The 15,893-nt window shown below is 40.9% G+C and overlaps 3 protein-coding genes across 3 annotated transcripts; 2 read left to right on the top strand and 1 right to left on the bottom strand.

Moving 5' to 3' along the window:
• Positions 1 to 1,610: 1,610 nt before the first annotated feature.
• Positions 1,611 to 15,769, bottom strand: LOC140340554 (E3 ubiquitin-protein ligase TRIM39-like). Its single transcript, XM_072425830.1, has 3 exons — positions 15,638 to 15,769; positions 4,871 to 5,000; positions 1,611 to 3,748 (listed from the first exon to the last, which is right to left on the bottom strand). The coding sequence occupies exon 3, from the start codon at positions 3,732 to 3,734 to the stop codon at positions 2,334 to 2,336; it is 1,401 nt and encodes a 466-aa protein (XP_072281931.1). The 5' UTR covers positions 3,735 to 3,748; positions 4,871 to 5,000; positions 15,638 to 15,769; the 3' UTR covers positions 1,611 to 2,333.
• Positions 5,116 to 7,481, top strand: LOC140341035 (venom peptide SjAPI-like). Its single transcript, XM_072426537.1, has 4 exons — positions 5,116 to 5,476; positions 6,047 to 6,073; positions 6,573 to 6,599; positions 7,204 to 7,481. The coding sequence occupies exons 1-4, from the start codon at positions 5,440 to 5,442 to the stop codon at positions 7,380 to 7,382; spliced, it is 270 nt and encodes an 89-aa protein (XP_072282638.1). The 5' UTR covers positions 5,116 to 5,439; the 3' UTR covers positions 7,383 to 7,481.
• Positions 11,076 to 13,010, top strand: LOC140340951 (chymotrypsin inhibitor-like). The gene is made up of 5 exons (XM_072426416.1): positions 11,076 to 11,113; positions 11,184 to 11,235; positions 11,370 to 11,396; positions 12,121 to 12,147; positions 12,758 to 13,010. The coding sequence occupies exons 2-5, from the start codon at positions 11,199 to 11,201 to the stop codon at positions 12,934 to 12,936; spliced, it is 270 nt and encodes an 89-aa protein (XP_072282517.1). The 5' UTR covers positions 11,076 to 11,113; positions 11,184 to 11,198; the 3' UTR covers positions 12,937 to 13,010.
• Positions 15,770 to 15,893: the final 124 nt, after the last annotated feature.

Raw genomic sequence — 15,893 nt, forward strand, 5'->3', positions numbered from 1 at the left:
ATCCCTCATTGACGATTTCCCTAACTCACTTTTTTCTACTTTACACATTGCCCAATAAATATCAAAGGGATGTGACCTGTAGATATACTGTTATATCAACCAAGACATGTTTAGATATCTTTCCCTATAATTACCTCTTTGATGGTCCCTTTAGTAGGTATCCCTGCCTGCATACAGCATTGCAGCTCATGCTAGGAGCTGAAGCCAGTAGGTTTTAATATGGGGCAAAAAAGGGCAATAAATTGAAATAGCTGCCTTCAAATCCACAAAACAGCTGAAGTTGTAGATATATATATATATTTATATGCACACATACATACATTTCAGGATGTCCTCTGGCGATTTTGCACAGTCTGTACGGTTCTTAGATACTCCTCAGCCCATAACCTCATCTATTTGTGCCACAACCCCCTCACCAATGCAGCTAAACTTTTTGTCTGATCAGGTTGGAGAAAGATTGCCCAACAGTAATATATACAAATACAGTGGGTGGTACCTTGGTATAAGTCATTAATCTGTTCCAGATCCTTGGACTTATACCAAAAAGGACGTATACAAAACAACTTTTTTTTCCCATAAGCAATTAAAGGAAAATGATCAATCTGTTCCCATGAATAAAAATCCTATTGGTATTGACATATTATACATTGAAGGGGCTGTATAAAATAATTTAATCATTGCTTTATACTAAAATGCATAAATACAAAAGCAATTAGATGAAATAAATGAAAATGTAACCTCACTTTACCTTGCTGAGAAGAGTCTCGTTCCTACTAGGATGGTGCTGAGAAGGGAGGAGGAGGAGATGGTATGTAATTCACAGAGAGTTATAGCGCGGGTTGTTCACTGAATGGTAGCAACTGGCATACTGATGCTCATGGGTAGTCGTGGCTTTGTCTCGGGAGAGGTAAACAAGGGTAGCGTGCGGTGTTGCGACTCATTTTGACCCATACAAGTTCTAGCACAAAGGTTGTATACCAAGCAAAACTTTTCGTGTCCAAACAGGACTTATACCAAGTTAGACTTATTCCAAAGCAGATTTATACTGAGGTACCACTGTAGTTCTGCACTAAATCATAACTAATAAAACATTTTCAATTGTCAGTTTTGATTTGTATTTCATTGGCTACAAAATACAGGTGTTTAGATCTGGCCACTGATATGCCGCTATACAGTGAGGAAGAAGTATTGACATTAATTCATTAGAGTTTGCTGCAATAGGTCATTTGACGGATGATTTGCAAAACCATCTTGGATGTAATGTTGGAAAATTGAGAAGCTTTGTTCATAACTGTGTTTCTGTCCTGCTGACAACTGATCCCCTTATCTCTTGAAATGTTGTCACTGGATTTCAGAGCAATAAGGATTGTACAGAACTGTTTACATCCATCAAAAATTAAAAATATTAAAAGAAAATAGAAGAGGTGTGTTGTCTACAATATATATATGATAGACAAAGGTCAGGATGATCCTTCTGCTTTGCAGTTTTGGTAAGTTCACAAAGATGTTTTTTTATCATGAAGATAATTGTTTCACTTAAAGATCTATTTTACCAGGATAAGCTAATAATGTCTGAATACAGCTGAGTATATTAATTTTTTTTATGGGAGTTTAGCATTTAAAGTAGTTCAATTAAAGATTACATTTACAATGACTATGCAAAAATGGTAGTTACAGGGGTTGGAACAAACCATAATACACTGTATATAACATATATATGTACATAAAAAAAGAGCTACCAGTGAGATCAACAGACAATAAAACTTTGAGACACAAGGGATTGCTGTGCTACTGTTACCGGCTTATATACATCAAATTTTCTATACCTTAATAGATATAAATGTTACACTTTGCAGGATTTCTGTGTACATTGTTTTTTGGTATATTTATGTTTAATAGATACATTTAAATAGTGTGTCCGATTCCAGAGAACCCAATTACCAAAAGATAAATTGATACAATAGAATCAAGAGTCCAGAAAAGGCCAGAAAATAGGTATGAGGAGTAAAACACACTGGGACTGATTACTAAAAGCTCTCCAAGGATGGTGTAGATAGGCGATCATGGGAGAACCTGGGTGATCTAGCACACAAAGAATTGATCTGATACAGGGTTGAAACGTTTGCCAACTCATTTCATTGGATTCTTGAGAATAATTTTTTGGGCTTGCTGGATGACTCAGGTTCTTCTCATGATGGTCTCATGATCAAAATTGGAGATATTTACTTCTTGTTGCACCTTCAGGACAGCAAAGGAGGAGAAATTTCAATGTAACCCGAAAGAAAAAATTAAGCTGACAGGTATTACCCTTTCTTAGTTCAATCATTTTTGTGTTAGTGTTCCGTTAAAATAGTCAGTGAGGCATGTGCAACATAAACGCCAAAAGCAGCATAAACAGGTTCGGTGAATTTTGTAGTGAATGTGTACACGTGCTTCACCTGATGACCCAGTTCAAAGAAGGACAGACGTCCAGCCTCGTAATCCAGGTATATTCCCAGTTTAGGGTTGGGAGTGGATAGTACAACATGGGTAACCTGATAGTTATGGATCATTAAATGAACATTTTCGTACATGTCCATACACCACGATTTATTGTTGTTGCCAAGCAAATGGTCATCACCTTTCCGCTCAATGCTGTTGTAGGCAATGCCAACCCTCCACCTCCCGATTTGGCTGGTGGCCACTTCCCAGTAATGTCGTCCTGAAGAAAACTTGGTGGTGCTCAAAACTTGACTGTACTGAAAGCGATGTGGGGAATCAGGCTGACGTATATGGCCCAGAGCAGTAGCAGTCTTTAGGTCTGGTGAGACATATACATAAGTACCAGATGTGTTCATATCCAATGATATGTCAGCGATTGGTTGGAGATAAAACAATTTTTGAGCTTTTAACCCAGACATGAAACCCGGCATCCTATTTTGTAGCTTCAAAATTAGTTGCATTTCATCCAGGTCACCCAATAATGGTGGATCTTGGATATCATTGATGTTCTTTTTACAAGTAGAACATTCCAACAGGAAATTCAAAGGCTCTGTTATAGTTTCAAGCCCTTCAATTCCATCAATTCCCTTTGATACGTCATCTTTGAGCATTGTCAGCTTTTGTAGTTGTTCCAGCACTGGCTGTGTCAGATGTCTTACCTGATTGGTCACTTCATCATTGAATTGCTTCTGCAGATGGTCCAGTTGTTCTTTGATTTTATAAAACATGGAATCAATACGTTCTCTGACATTGCTGGCTTGTTTTTCCACTTTTGTCTTGTAGGATTCTAGATTAATAACTCTTTTGTCAATCTCTTGCTCCTTTAGGGTTAGTTGTTGGAAGACATCACTTATTTCTTCTATCATCTTCTCACAAGCTTCAGGCAGAGGTTCCACCTGATGACCCTTGTGTTCTACTATGATGCATAAGCCACAAACACAAATTGAGTCATTGAAGCAGAAGTACTTCAACATTTTGTTGTGAATAGTACATAAAGAATTTTCCTCATCAGAGCAAGAGGAGCTGATTCTGGCAACTATGTTCGATAGAGCAATGTTCTTGTTAAGTTTAGGTCTTGCATGAAATTTCTTTTTACATTCAGGACATTCATAGTCTCCATTCTGCTTGTCTTGCCAGAGCATATCAATACAGTCATGGCAAAAGCTATGTCCACATATTAGAGTAATTGGATTGTTGTAGATACATAGACAGATGGAGCATTCCAGCTCATCTTTCACACCCACGGCTGCCATAACATAGAACAAAACTGAAAAAAGATAGAAGTTAAACTGAATATAATTTTAGGTTAGTGTGAGACAAGTCAGACAATGGACTTTGGAAGCCATCAATGACAATCAACATCTTTTATAAGCTGAAGTTATTCACTAAACAAACATTATTGCCACAGGGAAAAGTTGTCACCTTTAACCAAAATAATGGTATTGCACTACTAAATATTGCATATGAAATTACTAAAGGAGTATGCTTGCAGCAACTTATGGCGAAAAATCTAAAATTTTCTGGTTCTGAAGCCCAAAGCTGCCCCTCTTTTCAAAGCCTTCCACTTCCCCGATGGACTAACCGCCATAAAGTCCAGAGCAGCATCTTTTCTCCCTAGTGCTCCCCCATAAACTTAGCACCATGAGGTCCAGAGCTGCCCCACTTCTTCCACGTGCTTTCCCCTATTACTTTACTACAGTGAGGTCCAATACCGACCCACATCTCTCTGGCACTTTTGCCCATTTGCTTACCACTAAAAGATCAGAGCTAACCCTCTTCTCCCCTACACTTCTCCACATGGACTAACCAACTTAAGTCGCAGAGTGTCCCATTTTCTCCCTTGTGCTCCCCAACCCTATGTACTTACATTCTCTAAGGCACTTCCCTCTATGGACTTACCACCATAAGGTCCAGAGCTGCCTCGGTTCTCCCCGGCTCTTCTCCCCATGGACCCAACACTGAGGTCAAAAGATGCCACTATTCTCCCCAGCACTTCCTCCTATAGCCTTACTGCTATGAGGCCGAAAGCTGCCCCTCTTCTCCTTGGTTCTCCCCCCCCCCCCCCGGGACTTTTCAGTGAGGTCCAGAGCTGCCTCTTTTCCAGATCAAAAAACACCAAACAACAATGAACGTACCACATGTAAGCCATGTGTGTGTCATGTGACCAAACCAAAGATTTCTAATGACAGCATATAAAAAAAAACCTATGCATAGAGCTGCTGTTCTTTTCCCTGACATTTCCCATGAAATCCATAACTCCCCCTCTTCCCCCAGCACTTGCCACCATGAGGTCCAGAGCTGCCCCTGCTTTCCCCCATGGACTTACCCCCATTAAGTTCAGAGTTGACCCTCTTCCAGAACAAAAGATACCAAACATCAACAAACTTACCTAATTTAAGCCCAGGGTGTCAGGAGCACACCTTCCATGGGTGAGTCATCATTGCTTCCTGGGCTCACGGCACTATCAAGGACGGAAGAGGAGGAAGACCTGGTGTGTCTTGTGACTGGGCCAAAGATTTCTAATGACAAAATATAAAAGGAAAAACAATACAAATTTGCCACATTCCCTTAATTCATGGAAAATATCACCTGGGTTATTTGAGGTGATAGCTTTGGAAATCTGCCACTCGAATATAAAATATCTGTTCCTAGGTGTTGACACCTCCTTATGCTTGCATGAAAATATACAAAGGAAATAATTATTTGGTTTCAGTCTTTTGTTTAAAAGATTTCTAAACATCGAACATCTGACACATGTAATGTCTTACGGTAATTCAGCTTTGCTGAAAGGACATTAAACAAATAAGTGACTGCCCTCCAATCTGCATAAATAAGAGCAATAAATAGAATGAAGTGTAGCTAAATATACAAAAAACAGCTCAGCGTGAGAAGGTACCGTGTACCCTCTGTATTCCTTCTTCAGTTAAAGTTTTTTATTAAGGTCGGAAAAATAGAAAAATGAAGGTTGGTGCAATCCTTCTTCTTTGGGGTTTCGGTGAGTTACACAAAATGTTTTTTCGTTTTATTTTTTATCATGGTTTTTGCATGTAATAGTTTTAAAAGCTGTCACTATAGGAAATGCCATCTGTGTAACAGAAAAGGTAAAGGTATCTAGAGCAAATTGAGAGGGGAATAATAAATAGAGCCCAAGGTATGTGCTAGAATAGAGGAAAATGCCCCAAAACACCTAAAAATATTTATAAATGCATCATTTATTTCATTAGTTTAGAGTGTTTATTGGCATTTTAAGTGTTTTCCGGTGCGTAGAGTTTTTCTTTTTACACCTTTTACAAACACTGCAGGATGTGTTTTCTGTACAGCCTAACAAGAAAACATTCTGACAAACATAGACTGTCCAATTGGAATGAATTGTAATTTCAAACATTGGGCAAACAATAAGTATTGGGATCATCCACTATAATAAAAAAAAAAAACAAGTATCACAATTATTAGCTGCCTATACAATATTTGCCCAATTTTAGGAAAATGTTTACCTCTTATTATTTTGCAATAACACATTTGGTTGTTGGCTTCTGTTTTTTTTATATTCTCATTTTTTCTCTAGTGATCTGTGCATCATTCATTAGAGAAGGTAATGTTTCATATACATTTATTTTATTTTATTATTTTGATTTAAAACTCTGTTTAGTCAGCTTTCATATTTGTTGATAGGGTGCCATACATGAGCAATGCCTGTAGTTTCTTGCATCCTTAACACTCTTTCAATCTGCTATTGAGTGTATTACTATTGTGTGATATTTCCTCCTCTGCTTTGATTGTAAGCTCTTCTGGGCAAGGTTCTCTACTCCTCCTGTGTCATTGTTTGTATCTGTCTCTTTTTTTCAACTCTGATTTATTTGTACAGGGCTGCAGTATATGACGGCGCTTTATAGATACAGTATAATAATACGCTATTGTGGTACTTGGGGGGAAAACGTCTATTCTAGATTAAAGCTCAAACATATGGGGCTGTACAGTAAATCCTCACCATCAAATTAAAACTCATCTTCTTTGTTATGCCCCTTGTGCACTGGGACTATTTATCCCATCCCTCCATGATGCACTTTGATTTTTCACTATCTGTTTTACAGGATCCAGTTATCCATTTCCACAGAAAGGTAAGACTACAAAGAGATTAACTTTAAGTGGTGCTCTAGAGATAGACAAACCAATCTGAACTTAGGGCTAGCTGACTGCCCACCCCCTGGGAGCTCTCAAGGTAACCAGTGATGCTTGTGTGACCCAGTAATATCACACAAGGGGAATCATTGGTGGGGAAGATTTTATAGATTACAGTTTTTGTCAAGCTTCAATAATAGAACAGCAGTTTTCTACATCATAAACCAACTGCTAATTATGGGAGATCAAATTTCACAAAATTGCGGGGGAAAGGCACAGGAGGGACAGCTTATCCAGGGAGCGCCTTTCGAAAATTATTAAAATTGATAATTAGATAACTAAAAAATACCAGAAAAGGTTAAATAGGGAAGTGAGGGAAGAGGTGAAGGAGCTGGGCCTGCAACGATAGTTGTTAGACACTCTCAGAAGAGATAAGAGGAACAAAGAGGGAGGAGGCTGTGCTAAGGAATTAGGATGCATATAAAAGCTATAAAAACATTTCAGACTTGGATTTTTTGTTGTCTACATTACTTTTTGGGTGACAGGGTCTCCTTAGGTGTTTTGTTCTTCCTCGGTCTGTGACATTGTCTCTTTGTATTACAGTTCCTTGTAATGAAAATGAGGAATATGTAACATGTGGCATCCCATGCATAGTCACGTGTGCCAACCGTGCCAACCCCCCAACATTCTGCATGTCCAGCTGCTTTGTAGGCTGCACTTGTAAGTCAGGATTCATGTATAACAGCGCCAAAAAATGCGTCCGGCCTGAAGAATGCAGCTAAACCTTTTTGTGTGTTACTCGCATGCAGGCGTCCAGCATTGATAAGTATGAATGGCACTGCAATAAAATGTAATAAATAAAGCATTTTCATCAAATCAAATATGTTTCGCTTGTGTTCATTGACTTCAATGTAAAAAGAAAAATGCCTGCAAGAATAAAACTACAGCAGGATGCATCTGTCAAATATAAAAAGTGAACTAACAGTATTTGTTGTTACTGCAACCATGGGTGGGTCACTGGGGCCGAGAGTGCATTTCTCAAGGTTCAATTGCCACGGGAGCCCAGGGCGCATTTCGTCTTAAGGGTTGGTTTGCCAGGGGAGCCAGGGCGCCATTTCTTCTCCAGGGTTGGTTTGCTACGGGAGCCCAGGGCGCATTTCTCAGGGTTGGTTTTTGGATGGTAACTTCAGTTTAATGAAAGTAGCAGATTTTAAAACAATTTTAATGGCAAGTCATTACTGGGGTTGCTCAAGTGGTGATAACACCAGCAGACCCTTCAGTTCAGAAATAAGTGTAAGAAAGATCCTGACACAAAGCTGAATATACTATGGTGAAACATCTATGTACCAAGTGTTTTGTAACACAATGCACTTATTTCTAGTTTACTAATTGGCTCCAATCCCCGAGATTATTGTCCAGGAGCTATCATGCAACTTTTGATGTCACGAAGTTGCGTGTGCACAACTTATTGACTGGCTCCCAGTCCATGAGCTGTTTTTTCCAGAAAATTTCCTGGAAAAGTATAGGAACTCATGGACTGGGAGCCAGTCAGAAGGCCAATACAGCACTTGGGAACTTTGAGTCCAATCTTAGTCTGAAGGGTCCAGCACCAAAAAAGTATAGAGGTAGGCCAGCAGCATATGAAAGAACCTCATGACAATATGGAATGCCAACACTTTTTGGGAGGCAAAACCTCTGTCACAGTAATCACAGCCGAGGTGGTGGACCCTTTGCGTCACCAGCCCACTTGGCAGGGACGTGTACGGGGTGCAGAGTCTAAGAGACCAGCCTCTGGCTTCACCAGTGCACCCCGCAAGGGGGGATACATTTTAGGAGGCAAGGCCCTGGTTGTGGCTGTCGTACAAGCAAGGGCTGGTACCTGCTGACGCAGTTGGACCAAAGGGCAGTACAAAGGGCAAAAACGTAGACAAGCCAAAGGTCAGCGCAGGCGGTAATCGAGACTATTTAGGTCAGCACAGAGATCATAATACCAAGGTGTCAAGATCAGAAGGTGCAAGTTGGAACCTGAAAACAGAGCCTGGAAAAACTCCTTGTTTAGACAACATCTTGTTGCCAGTCACTTATAAAGGGGAGGTCTTGTTGCAAATGGAGATCATGTGACCAGCGGGTAACAGAACCCACCACCAGAGAATGCTGGAGCAGCGGAATAGTCTGGTCCTCTTGGGTAAATGGGAAGCTCTCAGGAAATCACATAATTCAGACCAGGAAACAACCAGTGGATAGGATTCCTGGGCAAAGCTGCGGAGTACACAGGTGGGTTACACAGAAGAGGGCATGGATCCCCTGGTCCTGCAGGGATTTGTGACATCCTTCTTCTTTTCAGATTAAACATGCAGCCCTGGACTACTAAAGTTATGGTGCTCAATGTGTGCTGAGATGGCTGTATGATTGGATCGTGGTGAGCAGTTTCACAGAGCAGTCTGGTGGCCAGTGCTTAGTACAGCCTTTTCTAACGATTTTACCCCAGAGGCAGCCCTCAAATATTTTTTAGTGGTTGGGAAACTGCTATAATTAAGTGCCACCTTTACACATACTAGTCTTTGATCTCATGTAGCTGGCTCTGCTAAGTGGTGTTGGTTAGGGATGAGTGAGAATGCCTCTGGCATTCTTACAAAAATTTCCTCGAACTTCCGATGGTTCCGCAAAATTTGGGCAAATCGATTTTGCGAAACTATCGGAAGATCATGGAAATCATAACAGGAGGATTCACAGGATTCCCTAAGAATCCTCCTGTTTGCGATCCCTGGGGCACTAGAGGTTAATTAACCTCCAGTGCCTGGGGATCTTCTAAATGAATGCGGCCATGGCCGCATTCATTGAGAACAGTGTGCGATCCCCGGCACTAGAGGTTAATTAACCTCTAGTGCCCCGGGGATTGCACACTCTTCTCAATGAATGCAGCCACAGCTGCAAACATTGAGAAGATGCCCAGCACAGGAGAACCTCCTGACATTGTAATATAAGTATCTCTTACAAATGATACATTTGATACAGATACAAATGTATATTTTGTAAGAGATACTTATATTGCAATGTCAGTAGGTTCTCCTACACTGGGCATCTTCTCACCGATTGCAGCTGTATTCATTGAGAAGAGTGTGCGATATCCGGGGCACTAGAGGTTAATTAACTTCTAGTGTCCGGGGACCGCAGAGGATTTCCAGGGCTGCATCATGATGCAGCTCTGGAAATCCTCCTGTTCAGCAAGAGCTCGACCTCTCGACGAATCAGAAGGCCGTTCTCACTTACATTTTCGGTAAGCGAGAAAGGCCAGATTAACCGCGAGATTGAATTTAATATCCTCGCTTGCTCTTTTCTCAGTGTTGGCCCCAGAACTAGGCAGGCACCAACTTATGCATGTTAATCAGCCATTGTTCAAGGGAATTCTTGCAAATTTTGGAGCATTGTTTCTCAACCAAGTTTCTGTGGAACACATGAGTTTTTCTAGAGGTTGCCTGAGCCATGAGCCATTTGGACATCTCAGGTCAATTACCATTAATGCGAATAATCTTTTTGGCTCACTGTATGACCATTCTTACCAATGACCACCATGCTAATGTACTGTGAGCTGTCGATATAGTAATTATTCCCCCATTGTAAAAAGGTTGGGAAAGGCTGTTTAGGAGGAACCCTTGGATTCCTTGCAACCCCAACTGACAAGAGTAGACCCTTTGTTCTCTTCTGACCTACAGATTCATCCTTCTTATCAGCAGACGTTACCTTCGCTCTACGAATCTCTTGCCTGAATTGAACCCTCTGAACATCGGGCCAGCTCTTTCCATGGGATCTACACTACAACAGGAGATGACCATGTGGTTGAAGGAGATCAGAAGAGGGGGGGCAACAAATGTCAGATGACTCTTTAAAGATACCAATGACTTGACTGGTCTACAAATGATCCAGATGCGATGTAGAGCAATGTTCCTTGGGACCTGCAAGAGCCAGCATGAAACCATCCAAGCTTGTAGAGGACATGGCTTCCATTGGGGTCTACTTTCCCTATATCACATGATGCAGAGTTCAGGGGTAGCAGGGTCCCACTTGGTCATGGACTGATAAATATATCCGATTGGGCAGTGACAAATTTTGACCATTGCGTACAGTAGCATCAATCTTCATAATCATTTTTACCAATAAATAGGGCAACACCCCGATGGGAACCGGAGCAGCAATGAAGATATAAAGGAATTATTTACTCTTCCCATGTCCAAAATTAGAAAGAGAAGTTTTGGCCAGAGTTGAACTTTATTTAAATCCGCTGTTTAAACAATCTTAAAGCGGAACGAAAAAATATAAAGGATGATAATTACTGAGGATTAAACGTGATCTTAACGCTTCCTAGAAATTCAATATCGAGTAAAATATTTACAATCCATGCCATTGGGCTGACAACAAAGAGGTGGCTGCTGTTCCAATGTACATAAACTAGAGGTATAAAAGGATACAAAACAGCAAAAACCTACAGGATACACTACAGCCTAAAGAGTAGAGGGTATGTCATCGATTATCTATCTATTCATCTATCTATCTAGTCATGTGACCTGCTTTTTCTTCCCATAAAGGTTTAGGACAGGAAGATGAAGGTCAGGGTGATACTTCTGCTCTGCAGCCTGGGTAAGTTCTGCAGATCTTTCCTACAAATGATCACGTTGAGGTTTTCTCTGACCTTCCTCTTCTTATAGATTTATCCCAGAACTTCAGAATAAGCAAATATCTCCATGTATTTTTTTCATGTATTTTTCTTCTAGTGGTATGCGTGTCACTGATCGGGAAAGGTAGGTGTCATCCTTTTTTTTTTTCAAATTGCTTTAAAAATTAATTAAATAGCTAAATATGGAGATGAAATACTTATACTAATACTAATTTACTAATAATAAATAGTATCTATTAATTAGAATACTTAAATAATGCCAAAATAATAAATTATATTTAATTGCTCATGAAGTGGACACCACCAATCACAGCCCGCGGCATGGCTTCTTAGATCACCTCTCCGCCCCCCTGCGTTTTCGCATTGTTCTATAAATATGTTTATCTTCCCTCCTATTGTGCGTTACTTCCCCCACCTCCTAGATTGTAAGCTCTGCGGGGCAGGGTCCTCTCCTCCTGTGTCACTTTGCAACCCCTATTTATTGTACAGCGCTGCGTAATATGTTGGCGTTAATTAAATCCTATTTATTATTAATAAAGTTTAGCGCTAATGTGGTCTATTCTGTGATCTCCTTATCAGAACAGTGGGGTAGATAGCTGACCCCTTGTGGCTGAAGCTGGAGTTGACCTTAGTTTCAGCGGATTATCAATTTGACCAATTCACCTTGTTCAGAATCATTTGCACTTGTTGATTGGAAATCAATTTTTTTACAAATTTTACTCTATGGAATATCTTGCTAAAGACCTCATCTCATAGACACCAATCAAAATTCAACACAGGTCCCACAACCTTGAATTGAAAGCTAATTAAATGCAGGGTATTTATCATTATTTTTGTCTTTCCAACAGCATCAGGTCGTGCAGCTCCCCCAGCTGGTAATATCACAATTTCATTTTGGGAATTTTTCGATAGCATACTTAATTATTAAAGGGTGACAAATCCTCTTTAAAGGTGTGACTGCTGATTGAATGCAAAATTGGGTTTAGGTTGCAGGAAGCTTATATGAAAATATTTTCTTTTTTATAATCTTTTTCCAAAATACTAGTTTACCTGTCCATATTGATTCCCTAATTCAATTTGCCCTGGGAAGATACGAGCTGGTAGCATGGAGCCCGTTAATTATTCCCCTGCAAATTTGCTTTTAATTTTTTGTTTAAACATATAGCATTTTCGATAGTGACAGCTGTGCATTTTGACAATTGGCCAGTCATTGTTTTAGGTTTAGAGGGATTGAACACCTGTCAGCCAGTTTAAGATTAATTTACAGGGAAATAATTTATCAATAGAGCCCTTTGTGACTTTTTCAATGTTCCAGTCTGATCACCAGGGTAGGGGGGGGACTAAGAAAATGCTTGCTCTTGCCTGCAGCAGACTGATGACATCTCAGCCTAGGAAGAGTCATAGGAAGGGAGCTCTGGGATGCTTTTTATAAATTAGGTAATAAAGCTTTAAAAATGTATTCATGTCTTTCTCTTTGTATACCAGATGGATGTCCGGATAATGAGGAATTTGTAACATGCGGCAGCAAATGCCTGACTTCATGTAGGAGCCGTGACATCCAGCCACTAGCATGCGACCGCAGGTGCTTCATAGGCTGCGACTGCAAGAGAGGATTCCTGCGGAATAGTGCTGGCAGCTGCGTCCAGGAGCAGGACTGCAACTGATGCATTATTTCTGTGTAGGGTAACGACTCCTCAGCTGTGACATCTGAGAATAGAAATAAAATATCTTCAATCTGTGTTTTCTGAGTCTCCGAATTATTGGATTGTTGTGTATAAAATATTCAGGTTACCGCAGACTTGAGATTGTGATTGAAGGATCCAACCATGAGGCAGGCAGCTGATCTGTAGAACCAATCACTGCATAAACATTGCTGATTGCTTTAGATAAGTGGTGCCCAACCTTTTTTTTCACCTAGGAGCAGCTGTTGACATTAGGATAAAACTTGCCAGCCACAATGCAAATAAACTTAAAGATGTATGTTTAAAACTAAAATAGTTTTCATTTAAAAGGAAATGAAATTGAAATGTTTCTAATTGCCATAACACACATGCATCAAATAAAGGAAAAGACGAATCAAGAATCTCTGCAACGGATACTTCCTGGATCATTTTCAGCGCCCTACATCTCCCTGTTCCTGAGAAATGAAACCAGCTATGTGTGACAGGGAAGCATGGTATGACAGGTAGCACTGTATGACAGGTATAATTTTTCATATCTTGTGATGGCAAAGTAGTGATTAAATTTTAGGGCGAGTTAGCTATAAGAGTCCTGCTCTTGCAGTTACATTTCCCTTTTCCTAGAGAGAAATAGGGATTCATAGATAGTAAGGGGATAGTCATGTATGACAGGGTAGCGTGATATGATGGGTATAACATTTTAGAGTTTCCTATTGGCTCCCACATTTTCAATTGCCAACATCCCTTAGTTCCAGAGAAATTGGAGTTCCCAAAAGGTAAGTGGTCAACTATGTGTAACAGGCAGCTCGCCAGCCTCTCAGTCCCTAGCACCACAGCATCTGCAGATTTGACTCCAGGTGGCAGTGAGTGGTACTAAGGGTCCCCCCAAGCCAGGGTTCTATGGCATGAGGAAGAGGTAACCACACCGCAACCTTACTATGCAGCCCTGAATTTGGTTTAGTAGCATCTCTTAGGGTCCCCTGTGTACCCTGAAAATGTCACATTTCTATGACACTCAGTGTAGGAGATATGAGGATTTATACATGGGGATAATGACAGCTGCATGGACACAGACACAGCTCACATGCTGCTGCTGCTGCTGCTGCTGTACAAGGTGGGTGGGGAGCAGCTCCCTCTGCTGGCAGCACCATCTCATAGAGGAGAATAGGAAATGTGAGTGCCCCATTCCCTGCAAGACAACCAGCAAAGAGAGAATGAGGAGAGGGCAGCTCCACGGGCCATAGGTTGGGCACCCCCCCCCCCAGCCTGTGGTCCGGTCTGGCATCCACCCCCTCCCCCTACCAGCCCACGGTCCAGTCTGAAGTCCCCCTATACCAGCCTACGGTTCAGTCTAGCATCCCCCCCCCCCATAGGAGCCTACAGTCTGGTTTGGCGGACCTGCCAAAGGAGGGAATATATCAGGGCATCATAGAGAATCGGGGTGAGGGGTGCAGGAAACGACAAGTGGCTGTGCTGACACATGCTGTAGACATATCGTGATGTTGTCACCATTTAAATCAAAGCTTGTTCCAATAAAAAATACTAATCACATGCAGCCTGCTCACATCGGGTACACGCAGACATGAGGTAACACATTATATTACATCTACACAAGGCCACAGAACTTTGCTATAGCAGAGGATGGAAAACCATGATATTTCCAACAGAATTTTACTACTCTTATGACATTCAGTAATGGTTTACATCAGCTATAACAGCTCTGTCACAGTTTACAATCTCTACACAGTTTATCAGCAGCATTACTTACACAGACCTATCTACTTACATTACCTAACACAGATGAAGCACAAAATCAATATGGCCGCTCTTACCTCACCCTTTTATATTGAGTGTGGGTGTGACTTATCCAAAGGCTCTCCTATTGGCCTTTCCATGTCAGCTGACCTAAGTTCAAAAACTAGGCAGCACATTATGGTCGCTATAAGAATTGAAATAGAGATTGGTCACTTTTCTTGTAATTGGGCAGGCTTATCCAAAAGCTCTTTATTGGCCCTTCTATGTCTGCTGACCTGAATTTAAAGGCCAGGCAGCACATTATGGTTGCTAAGAAACTTTTTTAGTGAAAGGGCAGACTTATCCAAAAAATCCTTATTGGCCCTTCCAGGTCAGCTGACCTGAGTTCAAAGATCATGCCGCTGCCATGGTTGCTAAGAAATGGGTATAGAAATTGATCACTTTCATGTCAGCTGACCTGCATTCGAAGACCATGCGGCACATTATAATTGCTAAGAAATTGGTACAGAATTTTTTTTTTTTTTAGTGAATGGGCGGGCTTATCGAAAAGCCCCCATATTGGTCCTTTCAGGTCAGCTGACCTAAGCTCAAAGGTCAAGCAGCTTATTATGGTTGCTAAGAAATTGGTCTCTTTTATAGTGAGTGGGTGGGCTTATCCAAAAGCCCCCTTATTGGTCCTTCCGGGTCAGCCGACCTCAGCTCAGCTAATGGTCAAGCATTACAATTCAATTTCTACATTAATTCACGGAAAATGTGTGAATTCCAAATTTGCCGCAAACCCAAAGTAATGTTGCAAGGTGTAGGCCGAGCTAGGAATTTTATTTCTGGTTGCTTAACTTTAAAGAGACCTTGTCAACAAACTAAATAAAACATAATAATAAAAGCACACAAGGCCCCATTATTTGAAATGCTTAAACACTGTTTTTCTTACCATACATGAGTTTTGATTATTTGCAATGGGCCTTTAAACATTCAATGAAATCTGGTAGCCAAGTGAGGGTCAATTCCCTAACACAGCCCCCTTCCTGCATGTTATAGGCTTCCTGTTAAAAGTGTCTGTTGGCCTAGCTCCTTCTTCTTGTCGCTGGCAATTTGTAACTTTCCAGAATTTTTCCATTTCCAGACTAAGGCAAAATGGCGGCCGGCTCCACTCCTAGACGTAGCAGAAGACACATTTCTACAAGCCG

This window comes from Pyxicephalus adspersus, chromosome 11 (assembly GCF_032062135.1).
Source record: "Pyxicephalus adspersus chromosome 11, UCB_Pads_2.0, whole genome shotgun sequence".
Classification (NCBI taxonomy): Eukaryota; Metazoa; Chordata; class Amphibia; order Anura; family Pyxicephalidae; genus Pyxicephalus; species Pyxicephalus adspersus.